Source organism: Rhinopithecus roxellana, chromosome 8 (assembly GCF_007565055.1).
Source record: "Rhinopithecus roxellana isolate Shanxi Qingling chromosome 8, ASM756505v1, whole genome shotgun sequence".
In the NCBI taxonomy this organism is placed as follows: domain Eukaryota; kingdom Metazoa; phylum Chordata; class Mammalia; order Primates; family Cercopithecidae; genus Rhinopithecus; species Rhinopithecus roxellana.
Window position 1 is genome coordinate 21,372,331 of NC_044556.1, and position 15,060 is coordinate 21,387,390.

The 15,060-nt window shown below is 37.2% G+C and overlaps 1 protein-coding gene across 1 annotated transcript in view; it reads right to left on the reverse strand.

Moving 5' to 3' along the window:
- Nucleotides 1-247: 247 nt before the first annotated feature.
- The window catches only part of TMED5 (transmembrane p24 trafficking protein 5), a 28,232-nt gene continuing 13,419 nt past the window's right edge, over nt 248-15,060 (reverse strand). The window contains exons 2-4 of the mRNA XM_010385114.2: nt 7,745-7,842; nt 3,306-3,489; nt 248-1,885 (exon numbers count right to left, since the gene is read on the reverse strand). Of these exons, the coding sequence (XP_010383416.1) occupies nt 1,667-1,885; nt 3,306-3,489; nt 7,745-7,842 (501 nt within the window). The 3' untranslated portion in view covers nt 248-1,666. The remainder of the gene's footprint in view (nt 1,886-3,305; nt 3,490-7,744; nt 7,843-15,060) is intronic.

Sequence of the window (15,060 nt, forward strand, 5' to 3'; positions counted from 1 at the left end):
AAAAAAAAAAAAAAAAAAAGAGAGATTAACTACGGATTGGGAAAAAAAAAAAAAAAAAAAAAAAAAAAGAATTCCAGCATTACTAACCTGTTGAGGGGTTCTATACCCCAAATTTTGTTTGATTGTTTCTAACTCACAATGTAGTCATAAACAATGTTATAAGTGGGCATAACTTAAAAATTATAGTTCATTCATGATGAAGTTAAATTACTAGTACTTGAGTAAGACCCCCATAGACTTCAAAAAATTAGATGGCAGAGACTTTATTGTATATATGGATTATTCACATTTAGGTGTTTAAAACTTGGGAGTCTATGTTTCCAATCCTTACTTCAACGTCAATAAATAAAGTGTTCAGAAAGGCCATTTTATAAAAGTTATAATAAAAATTTTTAATAAATATGTACACCCAGTGCTAAATCTTACAGTAGGGCTTACATTTTATAAAATGTACCTGCTTACAAACAATAATTCAAACCAGAATTCTTGTTGAAAATAAAAACCTACAGCCAAATAATTTCTTCCAGTTAACTGGAAATTAATCTCCTTTGATTTATATTATGAGTAGGATGTCATGATGAGCCAATCAGATTCTAGATATTTATTTATAGTTCTACTTCAGTGAATTTTATTTTGGATTCGGTGTTCTCAAGTTTTTCTAAATTCTTTCTTGTCTCGGATAATTCTTAGAACTCAGAAAAGGAGCTATTTATTTATGGTAGGCCCAGATCATTTTAGCAATATTTCCTTCACAACTGCTGGTAACAATGAATTACCCAAGTCAGCAATGTTAAAATTAACATAACATGATTATTAACTGTTGACAGATATTAACTGTTGACAGATAATATTAAAAATAAACTTATTTTACCTCACATTTAATTTTTAAATCCTGCACTTTAGTTAAGGGTTAGAGAGAATGTGTCCCTACGGAGGAGGAAGCTTTTAAACTATATTCTTCATTTCAAAGAGAAAACATGTCCTAATTTTAATAAGTATAACTTTGTGTTTTTAAGAATCGTGAAAATGTCAGCTTTTGGGAACGTAAGCTAAGTACAAAGACGAATACTTACTGCTAATATGTTACACTGAAATATATTTGGTTATAAAAATCTCAAAAGCCTAATTGTATTTCAAAGCTATTATTCTATTTACATCGTAGGAGAGATGCATATGTAAATAGAGAAAAGTTGGGCTTTTGTAGTCTAAAGATTTATTCAATCCATAATTAGGTAATTCTCAGGTGATTTATAACTTAAAACTGAAAACTTCCACAGTTAATTTGTAACTGCCACATTTACAAAAAAAAGTTCTGGGTAAGAGAACCTGTTAAAAACAGACTGGTGTTGCAATTAGGCCCAATACTCATTTATTTAAGTCACCTAAGACATTTGCAAAATTTTTCAAACTTAGGAAAATGCAGTTATTAATATGGCTTCATTCAGTTAAACCTATATTCTGCAAAATATTCCTGTTACACACTTAAGTACAACTGGATCAGCAGGATTACTTGCACAGAAAGTGAAGGCTTTTCACATTAAAATTATACCTGTTTCACACTTATATCTCAAAATATTTTGGAGAAGACCATTAATGGTCTTGACTGTAACAGTTTATTGCATTCTTATGCCTCATTTTTCAATGTTAAGTACTCTAGTTTGGAGTTTTAAGTTCTACTTTTCCTCTTATCTTCAAATAGACTCTTCAGCATATAAACTTGAATGGCTGACACCACCACCATGACCACTAAATTAACCATAGACCAGAAATTGACTCTATCAAAGTTGCTTTCTTGTATGTTTCGATCACGAGCTTCAAATGCTCTAAGCAGAGTTTGTATGTGCCCACTTTTGCTTAGTCTGGACTTGATGCTGTTGATGGATTCCTGGAGATAAATAAAATAATTTTATTATTAAAGAATGCTCAGAAATTTTAATTAAAAAATGAGGCTGGGTGCAGTGACTCATGCCTTGTAATCCTGGAACTTTGGGAGACTAGGGCAGGAGGACCCCTTGAGCCCGGGAGTTCAAGACTAGGCTGGACAACACAGAGAGACTCTGCCGCTACAAAAAGACGGGCATGGTAGCACCACCTGTGGTCCCAGCTACTTGGGAGGCTGAGGTCGGGGATCACTTGAGTCCAGGAGGTTGAGATTGCAATGAGCCATAATGGTGCCACTGCACTCCAGCCTGGGCAATAGAGTGAGTGAGACCCTGTCTCAAAAATATTTTTTTTCAAAATATGCTTTATGTTTTTTATCCAAACACAATTTTAAGATAGATGGCTGCACAATTGAGGGGCAGGTACTATTTATATTATATTAGAGATTCTCTGTAAGGTTATGTAATAATTCTCCTGACATATTTATACTGTTTGTAAGTAGTTAATTTAACAAGGGAACAAAGCTACTGTGAATTGAAAATAGGTAACATGAAACTGTTCTGAGTGGCATAGCATCAGGAGTTTTACGTACATTATCTGTTTCTTAGCCCTCACACAACCAAAGGAAATGACTAAAGTTTCTTTTTTTTTTTTTGTCGGGGGGACGGAGTTCGCCCAGGCACAATCTCAGCTCACTGCAACCTGAGACTGCGCCTGGCCAAATGATTAAGTTTTTAGAGATGGGGTCTTGCTATATAATAGCCCAGGCTGGAGTGTAGTGTCTATTTATACCTGTGACCATGGTTCACTGCAGCCTCAAACTGGGCTCAAATGATCCTCCCCCTAACCTTCTGAATAGCTGGGATTACAGGTACTTGCTACCATGCCTGGCAATGATTTCCTTTTTGAAAACCCAACAGATACAACTTTAGGTATTTACCTATTACATGATGCATGTGTTTATAATTTCCTTCTTTGTATGTTAATCTGACCAATTTAGTATTCAGTAAAACACCCAATGTTTTAATACCACAAAATAGTTGTGAAATTAGAAAACATTTTATTTTTCATATGCCTTTTGTATAATCAGAAGCATACAGAAGCATAATCTGTAATTTTTAAAATTCTAACTGCACATTTATAAAACAAACTTACCAAGATGCAGTCTTAGTTGCACATCTGAAAAAAGCTATTTTTATAATAGGGTCCTAGAAGATAAGTTATTTGAAAACTATAAAAGGGCTTTACGAATATAAAGTAAAATTAAGCTGATACTTGAAATGGAGGTCAAAGTATTTATGGCAAAAAGTATTAGAAACAGATTTTCCTGGATAATGCAGATAAAATGCTTAGTTCAGTAACCATTACCATACTAAGGGCTCTGGATGTTAATACTTTTTATTTTATTAGAAGACCATACTGACCAGGATGTCTTCCAGTTTCATATCCAACATATCTGTGCCAGTAATATATTTCTTCCAATCTTCTTGTTCTTGTGCCTGTTCTCCCATATTATCCAGGATTAATTCAAAGAAAATCACCTTCTCAGAAATGGTGCTGAATGTATTGTCAAAGCAGAACATGTAATCACCAACTTCAGTCTCTACACTGTATAAAAAAAAAATATGTTTTTAGTTACTTGTACTTCTGTTTGTGATGAAAAGCAACTAAAGGTAAAAGAAAGAAGTAACAGGCTGAGTGTGGTTCCTCACGCCTGTAATCCCAGCATTTTGGTAGGGCAAGGCTGGTAAATCACTTTCGCTCAGGAGTTTGAGACCAGCCTGGATAACATAGCAAAATCCTGTCTCTACAAAAAAATACAAACATCAGGGCGTTGTGGCTGGCATCTGTAGTCCTAGCTACTTGGGATGCTGAGGCGGGAGGATTGCTTGAGCCCGGAAGGTTGAGGATGCAGTGAGGCATGATCATGCCACTGCACTCCAGCCTGGGCAACAGAGCAAAATCCTGTCTCAAGAAAAAAAAAAAAAAAAAAAGGCTGGGTGCGGTGGCTCATGCCTGTAATCCCAGCACTTTGGGAGGCCGAGGTGGGTGGATCACGAGGTCAGGAGTTCAAGACCAGCCTGGCCAAGATGGTGAAACCCCGTCTCTACTAAAAATACAAAAAAATTAGCCGGGTGTGGTGGCAGGCGCCTGTAATCCCAGCTACTCCGGAGGCTGAGGCAGAGAATTGCTTAAACCTGGAGGGGCGGAGGTTGCAGTGAGCTGAGATTGCGCCACTGCACTCCAGCCTAGGCGACAGAGGGAGACTCTGTCTCAAAAAAATTAAAAAAAAAAAAAATTCAACAACAACAAAAAAAGAAATAACATAGTTTATAATAATTGGACAGCTTACTCATGAATTTCCTTAGTATTGAAAGATAATTTATAATTTCTTGGGAATGAAGCAACCTGAAAATATATACATTCGAGTACAGCTTAGACATGCTTGGCATTCACTCAGTAAATTATGGTTAGTGATCTCATTTTTGGAAAAGGATAGAATTAAAAACCTGTATACATAACTCATAATAAACTTTAATATTTATACACTATTAAAAGTATTTTATAATGAGTTCAATTCATATGCAGATATGACTGCCAACCTACCCTTCAACTGAGATTAATCTAAACTGAGTTTTGTTTTCAAAAGCAGTGATGGATTATCCTAAATGTTTTCTTCCAGGCCTCTTACTGATTTTGCTTATTGACTATCACTGGTTCCCCTGTAGATGTTTATGTTTGATCCTAAATGCTTTGAGAATTAAATAAAACTATATTTTATTAATTCCATAAGGTTAATTCCACCCATCATTAGTTATGCCTAGTGCTGAAAAAAAAATCAATAATATCTGAATGACCAGTACCCTAGTTAAAATTAGTTTCCCGTATTAGCAAGTTAAAAGTAGGGCCAGGTACAGTGGCTCATACCTATAATCACACACTTTGGGAGTCTGAGGCAGGAGGATTACTGTAGGCCAGGGGTTCGAGATTAGCCTGAGCAAAAGTGAGACCTTGTCTTTACGAAAAATTAAAAAATTAGCCAGGTTCACACCTGTAGTCCTAGCTACTCAGGAGGCTTGGTTGAGCCCAATAGTTTAGGCTGCAGTAAGCTATGGTCACACCACTGCACTTTGGCCTGGGCAACAGAGTGAGACCTTGTCTTTAAAAAAAGAAATTACATTTAAAAGAAAAAAAGACTACTTAAGAAAAACCAGTGACATACTGAGATTTTTGCTGCTCTTAAAAAATTAATATAGCTAAAGATAAAAGCTTTGTTTAATGTTTGAAAAACAGATTTGTAGGCTGGGTGCAGTGGCTCACACCTGTAATCCCAGCACTTTGGGAGGCCAAGGCAGGTGGACCACGTGGTCAGGAGATCAAGACCAACCGGGCTAACACGGTGAAATCCTGTCTCTACTAAAAATACAAAAAATTAGCCGGGCATGGTGGTGGGTGCCTATAGTCCCAGCTACTCGGGAGGCAGAGGCAGGAGAATGGCGTGAACCCAGGAGGCAGAGCTTGCAGTGAGCCGAGATCGCGCCACTGCACTCCAGCCTGGGCGATAGAGCGAGACTCCATCTAAAAAAAAAAAAAATAGATTTGTAAATCTGGTGTAATGATTAAGAGTGAGTTGGACTGCCTGAATGTAGATCCTGGCTTTGCGGTTTACTAGCTGTGTAACCTTCAGCAACTTAATTGTTCTATGTCTCAGTTTCCCCATCAGTAAAATGATATTTACCTCAGGATTGTGGTTAAGAATAAAAAAAATTAGGACATGAAAAGTGCTGAGGACACTGGCCTGGCACATCAAAAGAATGTAATAAATGTGAACTATTATAAACTCAATTCTTTTCTCCCAATTATTTAATGAGAGGTAATTCAACACAAGGAAGCAGTAAGATACTTATTTTTCTAACAGTGAATTTTATTATCTCAAAAAGGGAGCAAACAATTGGGGAGAAATAAAGATTGACATAAAGTTTGAACATTTTAAAAATTCTGAAACTTAAAGATGAACTACATTTTTAGTTTTTTGGTTTTTTTTTTTTTTTTTTTTTGAGATGGAGTCTCTGTCGCCAGCCTGCAGTACAGTGGTGTGATCTTGACTCACTGCAACCTCCGCTTCCGGGGTTCAAGCAATTCTACCTCAGCCTCCCAAGTAGCTAGGACTACAGGTGCGTGCCACCATGACCAGCTAATTTTTGTGTTTTTAGTAGAGACGGGGTTTCACCATGTCGGCCAGGATGGTCTCAATCTCTTGACCTCGTGATCCACCCACCTGGGCCTCACCAAGTGCTGGGATTATAGGTGTGAGCCACCGCGCCTGGCCCATTTTTAGTTCTTATATACCTATCAAAGAGAAAATAGTTAATTCCAAGTATATCAATATAAGCTGACTTTTACAATTACTATTTCTATCGTATTTAGTAATAGCTTATGCAAATATTTTTCTGAGCTCTGCATAGGTAAAATGCCATTTAAAAATGTATTTTAAATGAGTATCTTAAAAAATTACTGAGACTTTTTTTCCTCTTATCCATTCATACATGTAGTCAGTGTTTACTGAGTATCAATTAGTATCAGGCACTTTGGTTAACAAAGACCAATAATTTTAATAGCTAGTTCTTACAATAGTATTATGTGCCAGGGATGTTCTAAGCATATGGTAGAAAGCAAGAGTTTTGGTCCATCTTGTCTCCACCCTGCATGTGTATCCCTGCAGACTTATTTGACTTCTCTGAGCCTGCTTGACTATAAAATGGGAATCTTGAGTCAAAGACTGTATCTCATAGTGGGTTGGAAAGATTAATTTAGAAGCATATAACATGCCAACCCTTGTTTAGAGCAAATACTAGATACTCCATATTTGTTCTTCCTACAGATTCACAGTTTAACACATTAACAATACTGACTTAAGAAAATGTTATAGTAAGATAATAGAATGGAACTGGGAAACATACCAGTGAGATATGAAAAGAGGGAAGTGAGGTGTCAGAAGAATATATGGTCTTCTGCTTAATTCTGAACTCAGAGAGTTAAAAAAAAGTATTTTCTTTTGCTTTCAGGCTTTTCTTTTTCTTTTTTTTCTTTTTTGAGACATAGTCTCGCTTTGTTGCCCAGGCTGGAGTGCAGTGGCACAATCTGGGCTCACTGCAAGCTCCGCCTCCTGGGTTCACGCCATTCTCCTGCTTCAGCCTCCCAAATAGCTGGGACTACAGGTGCCCGCCACCATGCCTGGCTAAGTTTTTTGTATTTTTAGTAGAGATGGGGTTTCATCATAGCCAGGATAGTCTCGATCTCCTGACCTTGTGATCCGTCTGCCTCGGCCTCCCAAAGTGCTGGGATTACAGGCGTGAGCCACAGCGCCTGGCCTCAGGCCTTCTGATTATCTAAAATGAATGAGGTCTAAGTCAAAAAAAAATTTACATACGCACAAAGATACACTGTACTGTTGTTTTAAGAAAGAAACTATGAACAGAAATGGTATATAGCCAGCAGCTCAAGAAACTTTAAGACACATACCTGGAACAGTAGCTTTAAGTTAAAATAGAAAGCTTGTGCTGGCCAGAAGGCAGGTTTAAAATGCCACAATAGATTGAATGCAATACCAGGGGAATACTAATTTACTAACCAAAGCACAGAAAAAATTTAGCCTGGATCAAAAGAAAACGCTTAAACAAAAATAGAAAGGTTAATGGAAAATGTTTTGGTTTATCAGATGGCCCACTATCATGAACTGTTTAAAATCATATGGAATTATCTAATATTGATATGTAGTATTAAATATGCTAACTTTCCATGCCCTGCAGATAGCCCACTGGTATTATTCAGCAATGAAACTCAACTAAAAGAGATTACTTACGTGTGAACTCCATCTGATTTTCTTTGTTCAAAAACTAAGGTTTTGCCTTCTGGAGAGGCAAGATGGAAATCAATATCTAATCCTGCTCCATCTAAAACCTGTAGAAAAGCATACATGAGAAAAACATATATTACAAATTCTGGAAATAAAAAACTATATACAGTACATCATATTATGTAAAGATTTTCTAACCTAGAGAGGTAAGAAAGTCATCAGTGATGTCTGGGCTAGAAAAGAAACGAAGGATCATCTAGTTCAATTCCATTCATTTTTGGAACTTGTCCTTTCCTTACCCGTTTCTGTCACCATCACCTAAATTTAGGCCTTATGGATATTACTGAAATAAATCTTCCTAAAATAGTGGTTTCATTCAGAATCCCTGTAGAATGGACAGAAACACAAAGGGCAGTTCAAATGCCCTGGGCCTTTTAGTTAAAACTTAGGCAATTGGCAGGGCACAGTGGCTAACGCCTGTAATCTCAGCACTTTGGGAGGCCGAGGTGGGCGGATCATGAGGTCAGGAGTTCGAGACCAGCCTGACCAACATGGTGAAACCCTGTCTCTACTAAAAATACAAAAATTCCAGCTACTCAGGAGGCTGAGGCGGGAGAATCGCTTGAACCCAGGAGGTGGAGGTTGCAGTGAGCCGAGATCGTCTGGGCAACAGTGAGACTCAGTCCCACCCTGCTCCAAAAAAAAAAAAAAAGACTTAGGCAATTTAGGACATTGCATATAACTTTTTTGTTTCCTCTTCAATAAAAGAATAATTAACTATTTCTTAGCCTGGAATTCAAGACCATCACGGTGTGGACTCAGTATGAATTGTGTATTCGAAGCAGATTGGTTCATGTACTAGTCAGTGAATACAATCTGTCCATTTACAATTCCAAAATGTCCTTCTATGAAGATGATGATGATAATCATGGCAACTAACAATTATAGTTGATGCCATAAATTGTCTTAAATGCTTTATGTGGATTAATTTATTCCTTATAACAACTCTAAAAGGTAGGTCCTATTATTCTCATTTTGTTCTCAAAGAACAAAAACTGAGGCACAGAGAAGTCATTTTTCCAAAGTGACACAGCATTAATTCATCTAGGCCACATTAAAAAAAAAAGTAAAAAATAAAGTGATACAGCAAATAAGTGACATGGTCAAAATTCGAACTCAGCAATCTGCCTCTAGAATAATTTTTAATAAGTATGCTGTGTTGCCTCTATTTCTGTTCCATTCTCCTGAATACTCATCCAATTGTACTCATTCTTTAAGAGCCAATTTAACACATTTATGCCTTGTGTTCCATTATTGGAACACTAAGCATGTGGCAGTTATATACTACTGCTCAAGGTCGTTGCCAAGGTCTCATTTTGCAATTCAAAAAATTGCAACCTCCTGTATAAATGGGTCAAGTCCTTTGAAGTGTCCTCTGTATTCTCCTGTCCAGTTCTCTCACACTGTCTCTTGTATTACTACAGATTGCACACCTATCCTCTTTGTTTGGCACTTACGAGACATTCTCTGGGATCTAAGCATCTTTTTGTAGGATTCACTTGGCATAAACTTGTAGGTACTTTTATGGACACATATGTGGCACATCCAACATAGATGATAAAATAGATGAAAATTCTGTTCACCAATTTTATAACTCCAAGGGTACCAGTCCTAACAATGTTATTATCCATATTTTGATTTTGTGTCACAGATGCAAATATTTAATAAATACATCTTTTTATCATCCTACACAAATTAAAGTGTCTCAGTGTTTTCCCTGTAGATCTGTCTGCAAACTTGTCTTCCCGTCTTCCTCCTTCCCTACGTTTTCTATTTATAGTGTTTGTTAAAATTTTAAAAAGAATCTATTTGGAACACTGTACAGTACAGCCTCTTAAGAAAAAAAAGAAAGACAAAAACAAAAACACCTAACTCAATGGCTACTCTTTTTCTTAACACTCCATTTTATTTTTCTTGGTGGCTTTAATGTGACAATATAAAAGATTACCTACTCCTGTGCTCTTATTGTTCAACAGAACTGGTTTCAAATGGCTGGCTAAATATACATAATTTTCTTCTTTAAATCCCAGTGAAATGAAGAAGACATGTAACAATTAAAATCTATAGGCTGAGCGTGGTGGCTCATGTCTGTAATCCCAGCACTGGAAGGCCGAGGTGGGCGGATCATTTGAGGTCAGGAGTTTGAGATCAGCCTGGCCAACATGGCAAAACCCCATCTCTACTAAAAATTAAAAAATGAGCCAGGCATGGTGGCACACGCCTGTAACGCCAGCTACTTGGGAAGCCGAGGCAAGAGAACTGCTTGAACCCAGGAGGCGGAGGTTGCAGTGAGCAGAGATCATGCCACTGTACTTTAGCCTGGGCAAAAGAATGAGTGAGACTCCATGTCAAACAAAAAAAACCCATAAAGAAGAAAAAGTCCTGTTTCAAAAGATGAAAATCCATAAAAATCTTTAGACTGGATCTAATAGATGTGAAGCAGGCAGGATAAATGAAAAAAGACTAAGATATTGAGTTTTCGAAAGGATTTAAAAAGTACAACCTTCTATCAAAGAGAAGTAGCAGAAGTAGTAGAGAACTGCAAAATTACAAGAATTGGGATTAGCATCAGAATTCTTATATATAACATTAGATGGAAAAAAATAATGGAGCCATGTAGTCAATGTTCCCGAGTAAAAAGATATTTACTGAAGTCAAAGCAAAAATAAAGCTATTTGCCAGGTGTGGTAGCATGTACTGGTAGTCCCAGCTACTTGGGAGACTGAGGTGGGAGGATCACTTGAGGCTAGGAGTTTAAAGTCTGTAGTGTGTACTATGAAAGTGCCTGTGAATAGTCACTGCACTCCAGCCTGAGCAATACAGTGAAACCCCATCTCTAAAAATTTTAAAATAAATAAATAAAGCTATTTTCAGATATCCAAGGACTCAAAACATTCTCAAAGAATTACTCAAGGATACCCTCCAAAAACAAACAAAAAAAATCTATTAAATCAGAAAACAAGCAATGTAACAAAGCTAACAAAAGATTTTAGTAAAACAAAATTAAAAAGCAGTTATTGGTAGTAGCTGTCAGGCTTAATGAAATTGTTAAAAATGATTTTTAAGACTATGGAAGCTTAATTAAAAAATCATAAAATATACTTTTTTTTTTTTTTTGAGACAGAGTCTCAGTGCCCAGGCTGGAGTACACTGGTGCGATCTCAGCTCGTTGTAACCTCTGGCTCTCGTGTTCAAATGATTCTCCCGCCTCAGCCTCCTGAGTAGCTGGGATTACAGGCATGCGCCACCATACCCGGCTATTTTTGTATTTTGTAGAGACGGGGTTTCACCATGTTGGCCAGGCTGGTCTCAGAACTCCTGACCTCAAGTGATCCACCTGCCTCAGCCTCCCAAAGTGCTGGGATTACAGGTGTGAGCCACTGTGCCTGGCCATAAAATATACTTTTAAAATACAAAATAAATAATAAAAATGCCACAATCTGGGCCAGGCTTGGTGGCTTACTCCCGTAGTCCTAGCACTTTGGGAGGCTGAGGTGGGCGGATCACTTGAGGTCAGTGGTTCAAGACCAGCCTGGGCAACATGGTGAAACCCTGTCTCTACTAAAAAAAAAATAAAAAAATTAGCTGGACATGGTGATCTGCGCCTGTAATCTCAGGTACCTGGGAGGCTAAGGCAGGAGAATCGCTTGAGCCCGGGAGGCGGAGGTTGCAGTGAGCCAAGATCACGCCACTGCACTCTAGCCTGTGCCACAGAGCGAGACTCCATCTCAAAAAAAAAAAAAAAAAAAAAAAAAAAAAGCCATAATCTGAAACAAAAATTCCAGTTTATTTCAATGGAACATGATGGGGATAATAGTAAAACTGTTAAAAGTTCAGTTAAAAGAAAACATACACATTAATTTTGATGCTGACAAATGGATGCTTAAACATTAAATAGAGGGACATCCAATTTGGCAATATACAGATAACCAAAAAGCCCTCCCAGTATAAAACCCCCTGGAAATGCTGGATTATATTTTGAAAACAATCTTTGCAACTATATAGTGAGGGCAAAGAAAAAAAAAGACATGAAAACTAGAGTGGTAAGTGGTAGTCTGTGAAGGGGGTTAACTTGTCAGTTACCTGGAAGCTTGAGATGTAATATCCCCATGAGGACAGGTCATGAAGCTTTGGGGCTGAATTATGTAAGGAGCAGGAACTAAGAACTATGCATAAGGCTAGGATCTTTGAGGGGTCATACCATCAGTAAAAGGGTTAAAATTTTTAAAAAGTCCACCAGTACACAGAGATCACAAGAAAGCTTGTCTGTCTTGGCCTCAAGTCACATGTGAAAAAATAATATAAGCTCACCTTACACACCAAGCAATTTTGTAGTTCACAGTTTCACTACCCACGTGTTCACAGACTCAATCAGAGAACAATATAAAATGTAGTCCTCCATTGTGGAATGCCTGGGAGGAGAACCCACAAAACCTTTCTGGAGGGTCATATCCTCAACCTAGGACACACATGATTCACACAGGATATAGCCCCATTAGGCATGGGTTTGATGGGTAGCTTCTGATGGCTCTCAATGATCCCTGCCTTTCTGGTATTCATACACTTGTGTAATAAATACAACATGGCAAAAGTGATGGGATGTCCCTTTCATAATCAGGTTACTAAAGATTATAACTTCCGTCTTGCTAGCTTGTTCTCTCTTGCTGGCACTTTCTCTTGCCCTCTTACTCGCTCTGATGAAGCAAAACCTCCATGTTGTAAGACGCTTTACAGAGAGGCTCATGTGGCAAGAAACAAGGAAGGCCTCTGGCCAACAGCTTGTAGGGAACTGAAGCCTAAGTCCAACAACTAGTAAGGAATTGAATCCTGTCAACAACCATGAGTGAGTTTGGATCCTTCCCAACTGAGCCTAAGATGACTGCACTCCTGTGAGAGATCCAGAGTAGAAGACCCAGTGAAGCAGTGACCAGATTTTCCTCACCGGCAGAAACTAAAGCTAGTAAATGTTTTAAGCCAGTAAATTTTGTGGTTGATTAGTTTTTTGTCAATAGATAACTAATGGATCTACATAAGAAAGGAGAGCATCAGGAAAGGAATAAATGAAGAAAAAAAAATCTTTCATTTTTCTTAATCTAATAAATAGATTATTGTTCAAAGTAATAATAGCAACAATGTATTCAGTGATTACAACATGTGGATAAGTGAAATGAATGACAACTATAAAGGATGGCAGAGAGGAACTGGGAATACTCAGTTATAATGTACCTGTACTATCCATGAAAGTGGACTTAGATTAGTTGTAAATGTATATTGCAAATCTAGGGCAAATTTTTTTTTACATTTTAATTTGTGTGGGTAAATAGTAGGTGTACATATTTATGGAGTACATGAGATGTTTTGATATAGGCAAGCAATGCATATTAACCATATGTAAAATTGGGTATCCATCCCCTCAAGCATTTATCCTTTGTGTTACAAATAATCCAATTATACTCTTAGTTATTTTAAAATGTACATTTATGCTACAACAAAAGTGCCTTACAAAGCAAAAATATTTTAAAAAGAACAAGTTATTATTGACTATAGTCACCTGTTGTGCTATCAAATAGTAGGTCTTACTCATTTTTGTTCTTTTTGTACCCAATAACCATCTCCACTTCCCCCTCCACCCCCCAGCCTCCCACTACTCTTCCCAGCCTTTGGTAACCATCCTTCTACTCTCTACCTCCGTAAGTTCAATTGCTTTCATTTTTAGCTCCCACAAATAAGTGAGAACATGTGATATTTGTCTTTCTGTGCCTGGCTTATTTCACTTAGCATAATGACCTCCAGTTCCATCCATGTGGCAGCAAATGACAAGATCTCATTCTTTAAGGCTGAATAGTACTCCATTGTGTACAAGCACCACATTTTCTTCATTCATCTGTTGATGGACACTTTAGGTTGCTTCCAAATTTTGGCTATTGTGAACAGTGCTTCAACAAACATGGGAGTGCAGGTATCTCTTTGATAATACTGATTTTCTTTCTTTTGGGTATATGCCCAGCATTGGGATTGCTGGACTATATGGTAGCTGTATTTTTAGTTTTTCGAGGAACCTCCAAACTATGCTCCATAGTGGTTGTACTAATCTACATTCCCACCAACAGTGTATAAGGGTTCCCTCTTCTCCACATTCTTGCATTTCTTATTACCTGTCTTTTGGATATAACCCCTTTTAACTGGGGTGAGATGATCTCATTATTGCTTTGATTTGTATTTCTCTGATGATCAATGATGTTGAGCACCTTTTCGTATGCCTGTTTGCTATTTGTATGTCTTCTTTTGAGAAATGTCTATTCAAATCTTTTGCCCATTTTTAAATTAGATTAGATTATTTTTTCCTGTATAGTTGTTTGAGCTCCTTATATATTCTTGTTATTTATCCTGTACCAGATGGGTAGTTTGCAAATCTTTTCTCCCATTCTTGGGTTGGCTCTTCCTGTTGTTAACTGTTTCCTTTGCTGAGCAGAAGCTTTTTAGCTTGATGTGATCTCATTGGTCCATTTTTGCTTCTATTGCCTGTGCTTGTGAGGTATTACTCAAGAAATCTTTTCCCAGACCAATGTCCTGGAGAGTTCTAATGTCTTCTGGTAGTAGTTTCATAGTTTGAGGTCTTAGATTTAAGTCTTTAATCCATTTTAATTTTATTTTTGTATATGGTGAGAGATAGAGGGCTAGTTTGATTCTCCTGCATATGGATATCCAGTTTTCCCAGGACCATTTATTGAAGAGACTGTCTTTTCCTCAGTGTATGTTCTTGGCACCTCTGTCAAAAATGAGTTCACTGTAAGTGTATAGGTTTGTTTCTAGGTTCTCTATTCTGTTACATTGGTCTGTGTGTCTGTTTTTATGCAAGCACCATGCCATTTTGGTTACTATATCTTTGTAGCATAATTTGAAATTAGGTCATGTGATTCCTCCAGTTTTGTTTTGTTTTGCTTAGGATATGTTGGGGTTATTCTGGGTCTTTTGTGGTTCCATATACATTTTTAAATTGTTTTTTCTATTTCTGGGAAGAATGCCAAAGGTATTCTAATCTAAATTGCACTGAATCTGCAGATTGCTTTGGGTAGTATGGACATTTTAACAATATTGATTTTTCCAATCCATGAACATGGAATATCTTTCCATTTTTGGTGTCCTTTTCAATTTCTTTCATCAATGTTTTATAGTTTTCATTGTAGAGATCTTTCATTTTTTCAGTTAAATCTTCGGTATTTAATTTTACTTGTGGCTACTGTAAATGGGATTACTTTTTA